Consider the following 16,672-nt stretch of genomic DNA (forward strand, 5'->3'; position numbering starts at 1 on the left):
GTGCCGGTGCCGGCAGCCACCACTGTCCCCCCTGCCACCACCACCGCCCCCTGAAGAACAACCACCCAGCCATCAGGTGGGTGGGTGGGTGGGTGGTGGACTTTCTTTTTTGTTTGTCTTCACTCTCAGGGGTGCCTTTCCTGTGGAATTTATGCTGGTGGTTAGTAGGCTGTTTGTGGAGGTGCCTCTCTGTTCTTGGCACTGGAAACGGAATGTGTGATGTTTCAGTTTCACTGAACAAGCAGCCCCGCTTTGTAGCGACAGTGTTAGCTGTGGGTTCGATGGGTGCGTGTGCAATGAAGGGGAAAAAAATTGTGAGAAATGCCATTTCAGCAGTTGCACATCTGTGCGTAAACCAGAACCATTTTTCACCCATTTTATTACATCTGTTGCACAATTCCTCTGGCATTCTTTTTTTTTTTTTTTTTTTTGTCAATTCTTTTTGGGTTTAAGATCCCTCATGCCTTCCTAAAAAGCTTAAAAATCATCAGGAAAAAAAATAGTTCACAAAAGGCATCCTTATCTTCTTTCTCCTTTCTTTTCTTTCGGTCTTATCTCCGACACCCCTCTTCCCCCCCCTATTAGGCCAAAGAGCCATACCACAATAAATAGTCATTTCATTATTACATTCATCTGAGCTAAATGGCTGCTGCTATCTCGCCTCGTGTCCTGGGAGCAATGGCGCAGACTAATCTACTATGGTAAAAGTGGTTATATACCCTAGATGGGTTGTGGTCATGTTCTTGGCTGTCTTCTTTAAACTTCGGTGATTGCTGGCACAACAGACAAGGCCATAAAGTTGATGGGATAGACAGCTCCCAACTTTCCCTTGTAGGTGATTTTTGAGCTTTCAGATGCAGCAGCAGATGTGGGTTATCTGTGACCCCCCCCCCCGGATGTTTCTAAAAAGCGGCTATTACGGCAGAGATGCCACATTAGCTCCTTTCGAGTTCCTTCCCTTGATGCAGAAGATTGGTTCAGTGCCCAAGGTGGTGGCAGTGTTGTGATAAAGCAGTTTTGAAGTCTCAGCTTAGGAAGTGTGGGAAGTTTTCTGCGTCAGGAGAAGGGCCTCTGAATGTCCTGGCCTGCCCTCATTGCTTGGCAAGGAATGTTTGTTTTCTGAGATAATTTGGTCATTCTGGTGCCCCCAAGTGTTGCATTTTGTGTCTGCTATTGTGTTTGAAAGCGGGTAGATGATCTCTCTTGTTCAACTTTGTCTGTTTGTGGCTACTATTAATATCTACTTCATAGCACACCAGCATGTCCTTGTTCAAACATTGTGCGCCTTGTATTGTTGGTGCAGCTGTTCCTTACTGCTTCGTGGCCACCGTTTGTGGTTCAAATGGTGCTAGTGATATTTTCACCTCGAAGAGACATTGGTACGTACAGTAGCTGACCGATTTTTCGGGACCTGGAGGGGAGCGAAGAATAGTCTGAATAAGAGTCCGAAAAATCCGTGAGCCATTACTCCTATGGTGCAACTGGCAGTTCCCCGGGAAAGTCCGGAACATCCAGGAAGTCCGAATTTTCAGTCTGAAAAAACGGTCGGCTACTGTATTGGCACCTGCTCCAAACTGGGTAGTGCGTCTGCCATGAGGTCACCCATCTGTATAAATTCAGCTTGCATGTATTGTATCTGTGCAGGTGTGGTTCTTGGTAGTGCTTGCAAACGAAACATCCATCAAACCGGTTATCTTGTTAAACTGGCTCCGAGCGACTCCAGCCTTGAAACCCGGTTATCCAAATTTTCAGCAGATGATCAGTACGTCCGGTTTCAATAGCCGGTGAACCGGATATTCAAATATTCACATGATTGGGTGTGCAATATGTTCTGCAATGAAGCAGCCATGGAGAAGAAATCTGCTTCGAAAAAGGGGTGGCGAAACGGTGACGCCATTAAATAAGCATTCAAAAACCTGCTCAGGTTCACAACGCTATCTTCACTCGTAAAACAGAAATCTGGATACAAAATGGTTTAAAAGGTACGCTAACTAATCTCTGGTTATCCGGCTTTCAAATTTGAATACAGTAAAATCTCGATGATACGAATCTCATGGGACCGCGAAAAATATTCGTATCATCCGAAATTCGTATGAACCAACACAGACCCAAAAAATTGAGCGCTGAAAAAAGTTTTCGTGTATTTCTTTTCTTACTTTCGCCTTAAGAAATTCGTGATTTTCTTCTGCATTTTTTTACCCCCATGTCGCAAAGCAGTCCTTTCTGGAGCGCATAACGCTTCGCGCTCGTCACCTCACTCGCGGTGCCCAAGCTTGCTACACGCCGCAAGTCAAGCGTGAACCGCATGGTGCGTTTTTGCACGCGATTCGCGCACCTTCGCTTTGCGCGCACTGTATTTTCCCGCCTGTATCGATGATTTCGCGCCCGCAATAGCTCCTACCTCAACCAGAAAATGACGCACGACGCGCGCGGCAGGATGGAGGAGCCTGACGACTTGCGAAGCGCTCGAGACAGCCGGCTTGGCTCCGCCGGAGATGGTTAGGCTTAGCACCCCGGCAGATATTTCATGGGCGCTTTCACTAGCACCGTGGATGATGCTTTATAGTACCGTTTTCGCATGCATAATTGGCTCCTTTACCGCACAAGCAACTTAGCGTCTGCCTTGAACGGCATTTTAAAGAGCGGTTAGGAGCAGTCGCTCAAGCGGCCACACCACTTCGCGGCCGCAGCCGGCCACGCCGCGAGAAGCGTGCGGGGTTTAGAAAGCAGAAAACAGCCCGGCCGTTTCTAGAGAAAGAGCAACAAAGAGGGGAGAGAGAGCCGTCACTTGCTCGTTCGGCAGTCGGGCCCCTCGCCAGCTCGTTCGTATCATCTGCTGCGCCGCGCAGGTCCGTTCGGAACAGCCGAAATTTTTCCCATTGCTAACAATGCAATTTCGCCGGGACTTTTCAGAAATTCGTATCATCCCGAAATTCGTATCACCCAGAATCGTATCATCGAGATTCCACTGTAATTGGTGAATTTGCCGCAAAACTGGTTTGGTGTCGCCTCATTAGTTGGACATCTCACTGACAGTTGTAGATGCAAACTTTTTTTTCCTTTATCAACCCTCGTTGTTGCGAGTTTCAAGTTCACGTGTCTACGAACTCTTCTTCTTTCAGGAGGTGGCGAATGGCTGTGCCACAACAGACTTGGAAGAAGAGGCTCAGGAGGAGGGAGCCAAGAGTTCCCAGTTCACTCGGCCTGTCGGGCCGGACAACGTGCTCTCAAACAGCGTCTGCCCAAAGAAGGATGGGGCGGAGGACGGAAGCCAGGCTGGCTCTTCTTTCCGCCTTGTTGGAGGAGTACGAACAGTGCTCAATGGTGTCGCCTCGACTGAAGGGGCCGTCCACACTGAAGAAGAGCAGGGGGAGTCTCCCTCCGAGCCTGTGGCCAAGCCGATCCAAGCCGAGGCTGAGAACGGCGGCCACAAACCAAATGGTGGGTGGCTGCTCTCCCTTCTCTCTCTCTCCTTTTTCTAGTATGGAGGACAGGAAGGGATGGAGGCCCTGAAGGCTGCGCAGTGTGTGCTGGGGATGCACAGTCATGTTTTGATAAACTCCCATCCCACCGTTCGCTATTTGTGGAATCGCAAATCCTGATTGGAAACCAGTCAAGTAGAAGGGTGGTTAATTAACGATGTCAAATTATTGGATGGTAAGAAGGCATGTCTGGTAAGGTGCACTTATTTCAGTTTGGCTTTGTCGAAAGCTCTACAAGTGCAGCCAGTTTTACCTGTGGTGGTGGTGCAGACGCTAGTTTATGCAGCAGATGTTGCCAAAAGCCTGAGATCACTAAAGCAATTGCCCGTGGGACTGAGTTGGCCTTCAGCTTTCGTACGGGACATCTGAGCTGTTTTCTCCGTGCTCTCCTTGGTGACAGCACCGAACAAGTCTTGTTGGGCCATTTGTGGTTGGCTGACAGCTTCATTGGTTTTGGCCTCGAGTACCTCCGCTCCATGGAGGAGAGACTTTGCTCTGTGTTGATGTGGCTGTTTACACCATGGCAGTGTGCAGGGCCGGTGGGTAAGATCACTGCCAGCATTACTATCTTCAAACAAAGCACCGAGGGTTGTCAAGCAAGTTTCACTGCCATTACCCTCCCTTTATTAAAAGCACTGTGTCTTCACAGAAAGGAAACGAGAAACAAAATTAAAGCCCCTTTCTTAATTAAGAGAAAGATTGCGAAGCTGCTTCCACCATTTTGGAGTGGCACAATCGGATACACATCAGATTCATAACACAGGGACACAGGTTCAATTCCGACCATAAAGCTTTATACTAATATGTACTAGAGGGAAATCTGTCGCTGCAGTCGCGGGCCGCCGTACGTGGCGCCTAGAGTGAACTAGAATAAAGGAGTGTCCCGAGCGGCGGCGCCGAGCCGCTCCGGTTGGCGTCGACACCGCGAGGTGGCGCGACTGCGCCCTTTCGCAGCTGGTCTGGCGCAGCGAGACTACGCGTCAGGCCTTGCACTATCATTTTCTCGCGTTCTCTTTCGGCTTTCAAAGGCATTCAGAAGCTAAGCAAGATTCTAAACGGCCAAATGTAATTTTTGCTTTACTTACTGCTGCTCCAGGTCGAGCACAAGACCTGTGACCTCGATGTGGTGAGCCGTTCTGGTTGCAGGCACTTTAGTTCCGCTATCCACGATTTTGATTCACCCCAAGCTTTATATATGGCGCGGGCGCTTCTGAATGTCAATGAACTGTCACCTGTGTTCTCCGCAACCCGCCGAATACTGCCTGACGATTGACAATTAACTACTTTTTTCCAACTGGCAGGTGTTCAGCATGGACTGTTAGTCCCTGCACAGGGCAGAGCATCGCGGTTCTAAAAACACGTCATTGCTCGTATAGCAGCATTTAAGAGCGACAATTTTTTTAGCCGAGGTGTTGCAGTAAACTCTGATGTATTATTCGGCGCATGTGCGCAAATAAGCACGTTGACCCCCCTCACCCCCAATCTCCTAAAAGGAAGATTAGACCCGCCGCATAGCACAAAAACGAAACTAACTGCTGCTTGATTGCCAATATGGTATGGAGTCTTTACTATTTTTCAGAGATCAAGGGTGCTATCAGGCGAAAGGCAAATTATTTTGTAGTTATTTCTTGTTATAATTACTATAAAAAAAGAACAGTAACTAATGTTAACACTTACATGCAATGCTACATGTTAAGCAAAGTTGTGTACAGCTATATAATGACCCAGCTTCACCTTTTTCAAACCCGATTACAATTTTTATAATATACATACAGTGAACGAGATAGAACAGATTACTTTTCAGTGTGCTGTCATGTTTATTTCGCAATTTGGTGCAGTACTACGGGCATGTACCTATTTTAGCATACTTTGCAGATTGCCGTCTTTTTGCATTGCTTCTGTTGATGCTTTTGATGTAGAAGTGAATGCGGCTCGCGAGGTAAAACGCACCTCTGCCGCAACAGCCTTACAATGATCACTGCACCCAAGTTCCCACTGCTGCTTAGCCTTCACCACGCTCAAAATGTCAAGGATGCTATCCCAATGAAGCTCAAGAACACTGAAGCCTTCAGTGAACGCGTTCTCCATGTTTAGCACAAACCGGTGCAGAACGGCCTGTACACAAAGTGGAGCTCGCACACTGCAGCCGACAATTCTGTGAGGGGCTTGTCCTAATAGTTACAAATACGTTTGCCCATTCAGTCAGGATGCATCTGTTATTTCCCACACAATTCGACGCACAATGTAAATTCTGTACTCAACCAGGCACTCTATGGCACATAATATGGGAATGCGTCAAGAACCCAGACCTCCCACCTCCTTTTCCTTCCCCTACTCCTGAGCAGTGGGACATACTGCGTTCCAGCTCCCTTTCTCAAGATCAACTTCTGCTGGTCGAGAGGGCCAGTCGAGCCGGGACGGCACATGGTTACCTGAAATGAGGAACCACCCCACCTAAAAGCTCAATAAAAAAAAACTTTGTCTCTCTCCTGCCGGCGCAAATTGCGCTTCCACTTTTTTCGAACCTCTTCGTCTCTTGGGGCGGCGAACAAATACGCCTTTGGAGTGCCCTGATAGCCGGCGTGACACCCTGGTCAAAACGTACAGTGCGCATCAGTTCTTCTTTTCGCCATCTTCCTCACATGCTGGTCCTTGACGAAATGCACTCTCTCACTGTTTTAAAAAACACGTCAGAACCTCCGCACCGATTCCACCGAACGCACATGCACCCACCGCCTTCCAAGTTCTACGTTTCGCCCGGTCTGAGGGCTGCGGCGACAGCGCGGGCGCGGCTGACCGGCTGCGAGATCATGCACGAGCGCCCCTAGCCACCCTAGCGGTGGTCGACGGCGCGCGGCACGCCGAAAGCAACGCCGTGTCCGCCCGCTCGGGCCACTCCCCTATTCTAGTTCACTCTAGTGGCGCCATTGCTAGCGACGTTCCTCGCCTACTTGGCTTGGCTAGTCATATGGCTTTTTTTTTTGTCTCGAAGCCAAAATCAACCAAAAAGGGTAACATGTTTTCTTCATCGTGCATGAAGCTTCTGCATAATCGCTGCAAATTGATCTTTCTGGAGGTTCAATTTTGTAATAAAAAAGCAATTTTGATGAACCTTCTGCAGTGATTGCGTCGGTTTTTCACAGCCAGAGGCTACTTTTTACCCTGTTCAGGAGCCACGCCAAGGGCAAGTGGGACGTACCTGCCCGGTACATGACGGAATGCTCTCTGAAGCGCAGGCTCCCCTAGACAGTGGTGCCAGATTTCCCTCTAGTGTATGAAACTCTACGATTCCTACCACGAGGAGTGTCTTGTTCTTGAGCCTCTTGATGTGCGATTTATCATCATCATTATTTTGTGAAACCCACTCTGTAAAGTTTGCTCTCCTTCAGTGCGTTATGGTGCGTCATGAAAGCCCTCAGTGAGGCATAGCGAGCGTCTCTTCAATGCTGTTTCTACCCGCCGCGGTGGCTCAGTGGCTAAGGCGTTGCGCTGCTGAGCACGAGGTCGCGGGTTCGATTCCCAGCCGCGGCGGCTGCTTTTCTGATGGAGGTGAAAAGCAAAAACGCCCGTGTGTACGAGATTTCGGCGCACGATAAAGATCCCCAGGTGGTCAAAATTAATCCGGAGCCCTCCACTACGGCGCGCCTCATCGCCTGCGTTGCGTCGGCGCGTTAAACCCCACAATCAATCAAATCAATCAATGCTGTTCCTCCTTGTGATCGATGTGTTTCTGTCTGTGCTTCTGTCTGTCCCTTGTAATGTTGTATGTGCCCTTCCACACCGACGTACTCGTCGCGAGTGTGTGTCGGCGGAGTCTCGTCTGACCCTGTCCCTCCGCGCGGGTGCAGCTAGGGGGCGTTCTCCCCGGGTGCCGGACTTTGCGGAGCTCCACTGGCGCCTGGAGCACTCCAAGAGGGCCAGCAGCTGTGCAGACCTGGACTCCTCCGCCAGGGAAGCCAGCCCGTGTGGCTCCACTTGTTCCACGGCCAGGAGCAAGGTACATTCCTGGGAAGGGAGGGAAGTGTCGGCGCTCTGCACGAGGGATCTTCAAGTTTGTGCTGCGTGTTTTTTTGGGATGCTGGAGACACGCTTATTAGCCAAAGGTGTGAAAATAAGAGCGTGCCTCACTCTGTCTTCACCATGGGGACTGTCAAGCATAGGGATCCCTTGTAGCCTGTAGTGAACTCTGCTGTACACTGGGCATAAAAGTGTTGCTTTGGCCTACTAAAGGCCCATACAGAATGCCTCCACTGAGGCGAGGGGATCGCATCGTAAAGGGCTGAGGGTCACGAGGTCGCACCCAAGCAAGGAGTATGCTGCTGGTGCATTTTGAAAATTGTGGGGCCTCCATTAAAGACTTCGGGATCCACTTATTCAAAGGGTCATTTTTGGGGCTTCTTATCCCTTCTGGACAGCATAGCTGGGCACGCTTTGACCCTGCTTGATTGGGGCCATAGAGCAGGCGCTAGGCCCGCAACAGCATTTAGTGGTCGGACATCTCTAGGAGAGAGATTTTTGGCCTGCAGTCTGACTGAGTGGGTTGTGGGTGATGGTTACGGGTTTGTCAATATTTTAAAGGGGTATGGTGTTATCTGGTTTTCGTTTGAGTACCCTGTGCTCTGTGATTTTTTTTTTTTTTTCCCCAATCATTAGGACAGTCAATTTTGTTCTAGTAGGTATCGGTGAAGATAATGCTCTCTATAAAAAAAAAAAAAGAAATCCCGGGCCATCTCCACTAATGTGAAACTTGGTGAGGGGCAAGGCATGCAGTGTATACGTGTATTCTTGGCACCTTGGCATTTGTGCCAACGGAGATGAAACCGTTTGGGGGTGCAGGTATACATACAGCTTTGCTGTAAAAGTCTCTTGTTTTTGAAGCACGAAGCTCTCTAACGAGAGGTGTAAATGAGTGTCCCAGTGTTTTCTTAGTACGCGTTACGAAGTGCTGCAGAGCGAGGCGTGAACGAGTGTCCCGGTGTTTTTTTTAGTGTGTATTCTAGTGCAAGGCACAAATGAGTGTCCCGGTGTTCTAGTACCGTGACTACGTGAGACGACAACAGGAGATGTCAACAGCCGCAGCCTCTAACACATTAAGTAAAGCAACTGTACAGTGTGACAAAAGTGCTGGGTGCTTCGCATGTTGCCTCGCCTGCAACTGGCGTAATTGTCTCTGCTGATCTCCCCCAATGCGTGCATCTCTCTCCCTCTCCCCCCGCTTCCCTTTTTCCAGTCCGAGGCCCAGATGGCGAAGATCGTGATGCAGATAAAACAGAAGCTGCCGCACTGCTCAGAGTGAGTGGCCTCTTCCTTTCATCTCTCCTCTTGTGTCTCTTGGGATGCAGTGTGCGCGCAATTCACCGAGAACCAAAGCTTGCAGGTGCATCTTTTCAGCTCGATTGGCCGTGTTGTGTGCAGGCAGGGGCAGCATTTTAAGTGCAGAGCATTTCAGTAACTCACGATGTCACCCGCGTTGACGTCCGTAGTCGTAGTCCGCACCGTCGTTGTCCGCACCCCTTCCCCCTACACTATATAAAAAAAAAAATACTATCCGGCGTCTGGTTTCGATCCCTCGACCCTGTGGGCGGAACGCAATGTACATGGTGCTCTACCCACTGCGCCACAAAGCCGACACAGAATGGGAGGCTACGAACGCGCCTTATATCGTTCACTCATTCAAATTACTGCTGATGAGCGCTCTCTCGTCAGCAGTTGCCACAAGTGCAACAACATTAACGTAACGCAAACTACTTAACGCCGTGCGCCCCCGGAAATGCTCTGCATTTGATCGTGCCCCTCGCGAGGGGGATGTTTCACTTCGTCGCCATGCGAACAGTTTGCCATTATAGTTTCCGCCCGCTCCGGTCGGTGTCGCCACGGTTCAAACCACGGCAGGGGAGCTGCGTGGGCGTTCGTTGATCGGCATGCGTTCCGGCGTGGTGGTTTGATGTAGTTTCGAAGTCTATTTTGGGGGGGTAAGGCTACATTGAAGTGGCTTCAGTCTTTTTGGAATGAGAGCACTTGTACATTTGAAATGACGAGTGTGTTTGCTGTGAGGCTTGAACAATAAGTGAAGAGGTTGGTGTGTGTGTTTTCTAATCCTTCACAGCACATGTCTGTTGAACACGAGGTAAAGAAGGGTGCAAAAGAGTGGGGTGGGTTTCTGTGGGTGCAAGTAGAGGAGTGTTTTTTTTTCTTTTGTGCCAGGGTTCGCACAGGTCCTTGAAAACCTTGAAAACCCTTGAATTTAGAAGTGTCAATTTCAAGGCCTGGAAAGTCCTGGAATTTTTAAATGGTCCTTGAAAACCCTTGATTTTTTGCTCTTCAAGCCTGTACGAACCGTGTGTGCATTTGTACTCTTCTAGTTCTGGTGGGAATGAGAGATTCGTGTCGGACGTCCTACTGTATGTTGCTAATGAGTTCTTGTAACACTCGATATTTTCAACCTGGACACTGTCTGACAGCTGCTAATGTAGGCACTGTGCTGTGCATTGTGTAGTAGATTTGGCAATAGGCAAGCTCTCCTATGTATTTTGGTCGCGACACGTGGGGCAAAATGCCGAGTTCGAGCCACTGTTGATGTCTGCTGAGTGGTAACGACTGAGAGCTTTCAAAATAAAATAAAATTCACGTGCCATAAAACATGAACTGGCAACTGGTGGGGGAAATAGTTGTTTGCATCTGTACATCTTTCAGTCTTTTGTTAGGTTGTTAGTGAGCTATTCCCAGAGATAGAGCGCTCAAGGTATTGCGCTTGTTGATTAAAAGCTGAGCACATAGAGGTCCTCCGGGGTGTTACCCCAGGCATCTGCAGTCTCATTGCATGGCTGGCGATGCCAGCTTTCGCCACTTAACTGGCACCATTACAGGGCCAACCTCGCGCCTTTCTTCTCAGGGAATGGCACGTGCCTGTGTAAACCGTGACATTTCACGTGTGGAAAGTGCTGAGGAGTTTGAGCGGTTCTTTGTAAAGTGAAATGAGGAGGAAATTAAGACTATTGCCTTAGTTAAGGCTATAGCCGGTATTCAATGGTGGGGAATGCATGCAGGCAACCATGTGAGTGTGCCGCCATATTTGTGGCCAAGCGTCTGTTGCTAGGCGACGTTGTGCGCACGGCCCGCAGATGAGGCACCCCTCTTTTCCTCCATGCAACCGTGCGAGTGTGCCGTCACTCGTTACGTCGGGCTCCGCGGGATGGCGGTACTTGTCCATCTAAGCACGACTGTGAAACACGTGACGGAATTTCACGTTACAAACTCTACCAAACGCAAAGTATTGCCTTGAATTCAATGTGAGTGCGATTAATAACACCTCTGTTGACGCCACCGATTAGAATTGGATTGGAACGGAGCAGATGACGCACGCCGGTGTTTTTTTTCTTCGGCGTGCGGCCGCAGTGGCCCAAGCCGCGCCGTGTCCGTGGGGCATGGGCCATGTCTGTGGCCGTTTCCACCATTGCCAAGCGAAGAAATTGACCGCTAAAGTTTTCAACGAATACCGCCTATATGAGCTTGAAGCAATTGCTGTTGGCTAGAGACTTTGTTCCTGGAACTCTAGGACTACCACTGGCATTTCTGATGCAACTAGGGGAGGAAAATTCGCCCTAGGCATGCATCACCCCCTGAAACGTGCAACACTGGAAGGGTTGGGCACGTTCCTGCCTGGCTGTTTGTCCCCATACCTGTGCTCCGTCGTGCTATGCTAATAGTGGTGGCAGAGAGTGTCCTGAGGCCCCAAGAATCGCTCACCCCCATGTGTCCATGTCCACATGTGCAGGGCGGACATCCGTAAGCAGCTGGCCCACGTGCGTCAGCTGCAGGGGGGCTTCTCCTGCATGACTATCAAGGACATTGTGGCCCTGGCGCTGAGCTACATAAGGCAGAACGGTGAGTGTCCGCTCTTTCTTGGAGTATTTTTCCTTTTGGACGGGGTTGGGGATACGATCAGAGGCGGGAAGTGCTCCAGTGGGTGTTTTGCACACGCCAATGATATGGTACCTGGCTCTACACTGCAAGATAGGTGGCGGCGTTTTCGTTGCCTGTTGTCTGTGCGTTAAGGGAGTCGCAGCCGGGTATCCACAGAGACATCCTGCATTCAGGAATGAGACAGCTGCGCATTTTTGATGCAGTGCCATTTCCCTGCGCCAAGCTGCTCCGAAAGCATGAAAATTGCGCCAAACTGCTCCAAAACAGATTGAAAGGCACAGATTTTGACGCTCACGTCAGTTTCAGCGGGTAACAAAGCCTCCCACATCCCGGCCACCACTTTTATCATCGGCCAATCGTGAACGCAGAAACGGCACTAATAGAGAGACTGAAACGATAGCTTCTAAAACGCGATTGGCTTTTCGTCCGGGTTCACTGAAACGGCCTTCCCGATTGGGCATCGCTGTGGCTACAAACGTGGCTGCCGCCTGATCCGACTGCTGCTGCATACTTCAGAAGCTCAGTGCACGTCGCCAATATTTTCCCTGGTTTATTTTACGCTATCAGCTGGGTTCCAGTCTATTCATTCTATCTGTTGAGGCTCTGAACAGTGACGTTAACGTGGGGATAAGGTTTGAGATTGGTGCCAGATGAGGGGAAGCTGCGCGGCTCGAAATAAGTTCATTGAAATGTGGGGCCCACGACTTCGGCGTGGTTTGTTCTTTAGTGCGAAGCGCGGTGCGCACATCTATAATCGGGGTTCATGAAGTGAGCTTATTGGCTCGTTGCAGTGTTACAAAATGCTGAGTTGTTGCTGTGTTTCGAAGCTAGATTGCAAGCCTTGGGAATTGAGGAGTCGACACGAAAGTTACTGCCTGCGCTGCGGCGCCGCGACCTGTTCAGGCAGCGCTCAATAGCTGCATGACTGCATGGTTACCGTAGCACGCGACTAATAACACTCGATGTATGCGAAGTGAAATTTGATGCCAAAATCTAGGTGCCTAAACATAGCAACGCTACTCAAATGACTATGGGGTGAACGTGCGCCTTGGTGATTGAAACGGGTAGGCTGGTGGGGCTATGCGACTGTTAGCTCTAAGTTGCTCAACTGTTGCCGTGAATACACTAGTTCGTACAATGCAGCCTGGGATTGCGAAAATAATTTGAGCATTCAAAGGGTAAAAAACACACCATAATGGCAGAGCCCTTAAATTTGGCAATGTTAACAGCAGTTTTGTTTATTGTTGCATACAGCCGCAACACAATATAATCAGTTAGTAAAAAGTAGTGGTATTAGTACCTTGTGATACTCTTAAAAAAAACTTTCATGTGAAGCTGTTTCAGTGTTCTGTGTATTCAAATTCAAAACTGATTGAAAAGTGTACTTGACCCCCGAAATTGCTGAAAAAATGATTTTTTAAGCTCATGAGGCGACGTATTCAGTGTCGTTATCTGCTCCAAATCAAGATTCTTCTGCTCCAAAATTGACATTTTGCTGCTCCAAAAACTGCTCGGGCTGTCTCACCCCTGTGCAGCATTAAAACAGTATCTACAAAGCAGCTTGATGGAGTAGCATGTGTGTGTTCTTGCTTCCATCAATGCTTCTAGCCTAACCATGTGGCGTGTGTTTTTTCAGTTTTGAGCTGAATGGTGTAATTTATAGATCGGGCTACGTTAAGTTTTAAATATATGGACACAGCCAAACATCCAATAGTGAAATTGCCGGGGAAAGCTGAAAAATTCACCGTGGCAAGAGTTTCATTGCCGCAACGATGAAACGTAAAAGACAAGTGAACGGATTGCGAGACTAAAACTTGTTTCCAAGGAGCCATTTGCATTCCCCATTGTGGGAATGGTGAGTGTCGTGCTGTGCGTGTGATAGGCTGATTTTTGATGCCGTGCCTTCTGTGCTTCTTTACAGGTGAGAACTGAGACGGCACCAACTTTGCTCTCCTCCAAGCGGGGGAGGACGGCCGACACCACTGCCTACCCAAAGTCGTTTTCTGCCGATACTGGTCCCTCCGTGTCAACCTTCTGCTTGTTTGCCCGTACTACTCCGGTTACAAATTATGGTTTCAATGGGCAACCCTGTTTCCTTAAGACTTTTGTACTGCATCTTCTTTTTGTCGTTGAAAATACAAATCTTGGCTTGCAGGTACAACTGAGTCGCTGTGCTTGCAATTAACGTTTGTTTTGTTCGTCGCACCCTGTCATTATACGCTGGAAGTGCTGGCTGGTAGGCATCCACATTTGCCTCTGGCAGCAGCAAGTGTCGAATTTCGTGCAGCAAGAACTGTGTACTGACGTGTCTGTATATATGTTGTTAGGGTGGGAATAAACAGGCAGGAGTCTTCCCGTTTTTCGTTTCACTGCCTGCCACCTTTTCCGAGAGCATAAACCTGTGGGAAGTGCTTGTTGCCAAGGTGCACGCTGCCCTGGCAACATGTCTGCGCACTGTTCATTTCAAAGAATCCCCAAGTGCCTCCTGCATAGCCACTTGGCTACAGTGTGCCAAAGAAAGCCGACACGAGATGTCACTCGGCTTGACGGCTTTTTAAGCCAAGATGCCTACTCGCTGCCTTTTGGCTTCAAGCCATTTGAGCGGTTTGTGTGGATGCAATCTTCTGATCTGGCACAATCGCCTTGTTCAGATCTCTGATCAGCTTCACACACTCTTGATACTGTCAATGGAGGACATTGTGGCAGACTGGGGCTGAGATAGGCGTACCCCCTATAATAAACTATTGACAGCTCTCGCTGTAGAAGCTTTCGCATCTCTTGCCTGGAGCTCTTGGCTGAGTTTTTGAAGACCCTGCAACTTTTCTTGGGCTGTGTGCAGCCTCTCTCTGTGGCTTGAGCTTGCTTGCAGTTGCTTGGCAGGGAGCCCAGGCTAAATGCAACGACTTAACATTAAAATAGGTGTTCTACATTGCCTGCATCGCACGCTGCACTGATCTGGTTGGTAGAAATTTTGGTCACTAGGGTTGCCACCTTTCCCCCAAAAGAAAACCGGCCCTAGGGGGTGGGGGTATATAGAAGGTTGAATTTGTGTTGGGAAAACAGATGCCACGTCTTTTTTGCCATGCAATGCCGGTTATTGTAGCGTTTTCCTAGTGAGAAATCGTGAAATTTGCGCAGAAAGTGCTGAAGAGTGTTTAAAGAAAACTAAATGTGATTTCCTGGAAACACGTGACGTATTTTCTTTGCTCACGTGTCTTTGTGCAGCTTGTCGGCACATATTTATTGTCGTAGTCGCCGAATTGATGCTTATATAACGCCAGAACAATCATAATCGTGGCACAATAGCCAAAAAACCGGCCAATGACGGCCGGTTTTAGCTGTGGACCGGCAACCGGCCCGATGTCTAAAAAACCGGCCAGGTGGCAACCCTATTGGTCACTAAGAAGTTGCTGTAGGCGTGATAATGCAATGATTACGCTTTGTGCCTCTGATGGTTTCTCAATGTTGGCATAAGTAATTTCACGTGTACGTTTGTGCTTAATGATAAAGAAAATATCATTTGCGATCTCGGTTGTTTGTAGTTTGGGACGTGTGTGCTGAACTTACGGTGCAGTCTGATGCAGATTTCTTCTGGGTGCCCAAAGCAAGCCCCATTTATGTTACTTCAGTTTTGCCTTCTGTGTATGGGCATAATATGTAGTCTGCATGTATTTCTGCATCTAAAGCTGCCAATAACCCTGTGCTGGTATGTGCTGCCCTGCAAGTGTTTAGCACTGCCAGGATTCAGAGTGCACACTCTGACTTTGTGTAGAGTTCTTAGTTTTGGAATGAATAAAGTTGTTTATTATTATGGACCCACCTGGGGTTTTTGTGTGAATGAATTCGACCAAATACAGTTGACAGTATGGGCTGATGGAATGAGGAAAAAAAAAAAACTCACTCTACTGGGAGGCATACAAACTGTGCACGAACGTTTCCTCAGTATGTCGGCGAGAAGCATCACGAAAGAATCAAAACTGTCACACTGGTGAAGCGTCGTCACAGTGCCAAAACATTAATTAGACCAGTGTGATGGACATTACAATTATGTAATGTAATTTGATGGAAGTGGGAAGATGGATTTCTACATTAGGTATAGCCTCTGTGTGGTGTAACTTACGCCCGAAGTCCAGAAATAAAATGGGAGGGGAATGCTCAGAACTTTAGCATAGTATCCCCAGCTCTGAATTCAAATATTACATGTCCAAAGCAGGTCTGAAGACATGCGTTTATAGCCTAGGCTGATATTCCCAGCCTTCGCGCGCCACTTTTCGTGTCCCAGAAAAAAATGGGATATTTGATGTTCAAGTTTCTGAAGTTCTTTTTAAGCCTATAGGGGGTGAAAGAAATAAACTATCTTGCCTCGAAAAAAATTCTGGTTGTAACCCCTGAGCTAGTCCACCTGCTTTTCCCTGCACACCTTGTTCCTCCCTAGCTAAGACCTGGTTCATCCTGTCCCAGCCCGATACCTTTGGGTGGAAGCTCGGTGGTACACTGGACATCATGGAGGAAAGAATACTCCATGCTGGACATGTAGCGTGGTGGCCATATACGCCCGGGTCACAGGGGGAAAGCATAGAGAAAGAAATACTAATTTTTTATTTCTCTATGGGGAAAGGGCGCCACTCCAACGCGAAGTCTTCGCATAAAGATACTGGGGAGGTCTGTTCCGCGCTAGGATGATGGCACATGTGGTGCGACGAAGTTGTTCTGTTGAAAAGTAGGTAACTGGTACAACTGGTACACTTATTTTAAGCAGCGTTTCTTAAGTGTGACCGCCGTTCAGGACCGTCACTTGTGACCTTACGGGAGAGATGGAAGTTGCAACAATCTAGGAGATTCCAGCATTCGATGAGTTTCGTATATAATTACTTGAAAACTCTGTGATATATCTGATTAAAGTTAACTTCCGTCTGGGGACGCAAAGCCTCAAACTAAAATGAACGACACCTGAATACCGAAACCGAAATCATTATAGGTCCACCCTGGCTCACGAAGCTACCGTCCTCCAGCGGCAGTTGTTCGCGATGCGCGCGCACACGCACGGCCGGACGGCCGGACTGGAGCAGCGGCGAGCGCGCACTTGCGCGTCCGCCGCTCCTCCAGCCCGGCCGTGGCACACGCAGCACGCGCATCGACGCGCCTTCCTTTTCTGTGCACGCGCTTCGCGTTCTGTGCTTGCCCTGCGGCGTGGTGTCGAGCGTTCGGCTTCTTAACCCTCACCGCTTTCAGCTCACGGTTACGTGCGGGTTCTGCCACAAGCGTCC

The 16,672-nt window shown here is 48.9% G+C and overlaps 1 protein-coding gene across 1 annotated transcript in view; it reads left to right on the forward strand.

Annotated features, from left to right (window-relative positions):
* The window catches only part of LOC144166802 (uncharacterized), a gene marked incomplete in the record, with an annotated part of 40,553 nt that extends 26,025 nt beyond the window's left edge, over nucleotides 1-14,528 (forward strand). The window contains 6 exon segments of the mRNA XM_077696296.1: nucleotides 6-76; nucleotides 3,123-3,441; nucleotides 7,331-7,479; nucleotides 8,713-8,774; nucleotides 11,257-11,366; nucleotides 13,327-14,528. Coding sequence (XP_077552422.1) covers nucleotides 6-76; nucleotides 3,123-3,441; nucleotides 7,331-7,479; nucleotides 8,713-8,774; nucleotides 11,257-11,366; nucleotides 13,327-13,337 — 722 coding nt within the window.
* Between the last annotated feature and the right edge of the window lie 2,144 nt (nucleotides 14,529-16,672).

This window comes from Haemaphysalis longicornis, unplaced genomic scaffold (genome assembly GCF_048455015.1).
Source record: "Haemaphysalis longicornis isolate Haplotype H1 unplaced genomic scaffold, Haemaphysalis longicornis Haplotype H1 scaffold_19, whole genome shotgun sequence".
Classification (NCBI taxonomy): domain Eukaryota; kingdom Metazoa; phylum Arthropoda; class Arachnida; order Ixodida; family Ixodidae; genus Haemaphysalis; species Haemaphysalis longicornis.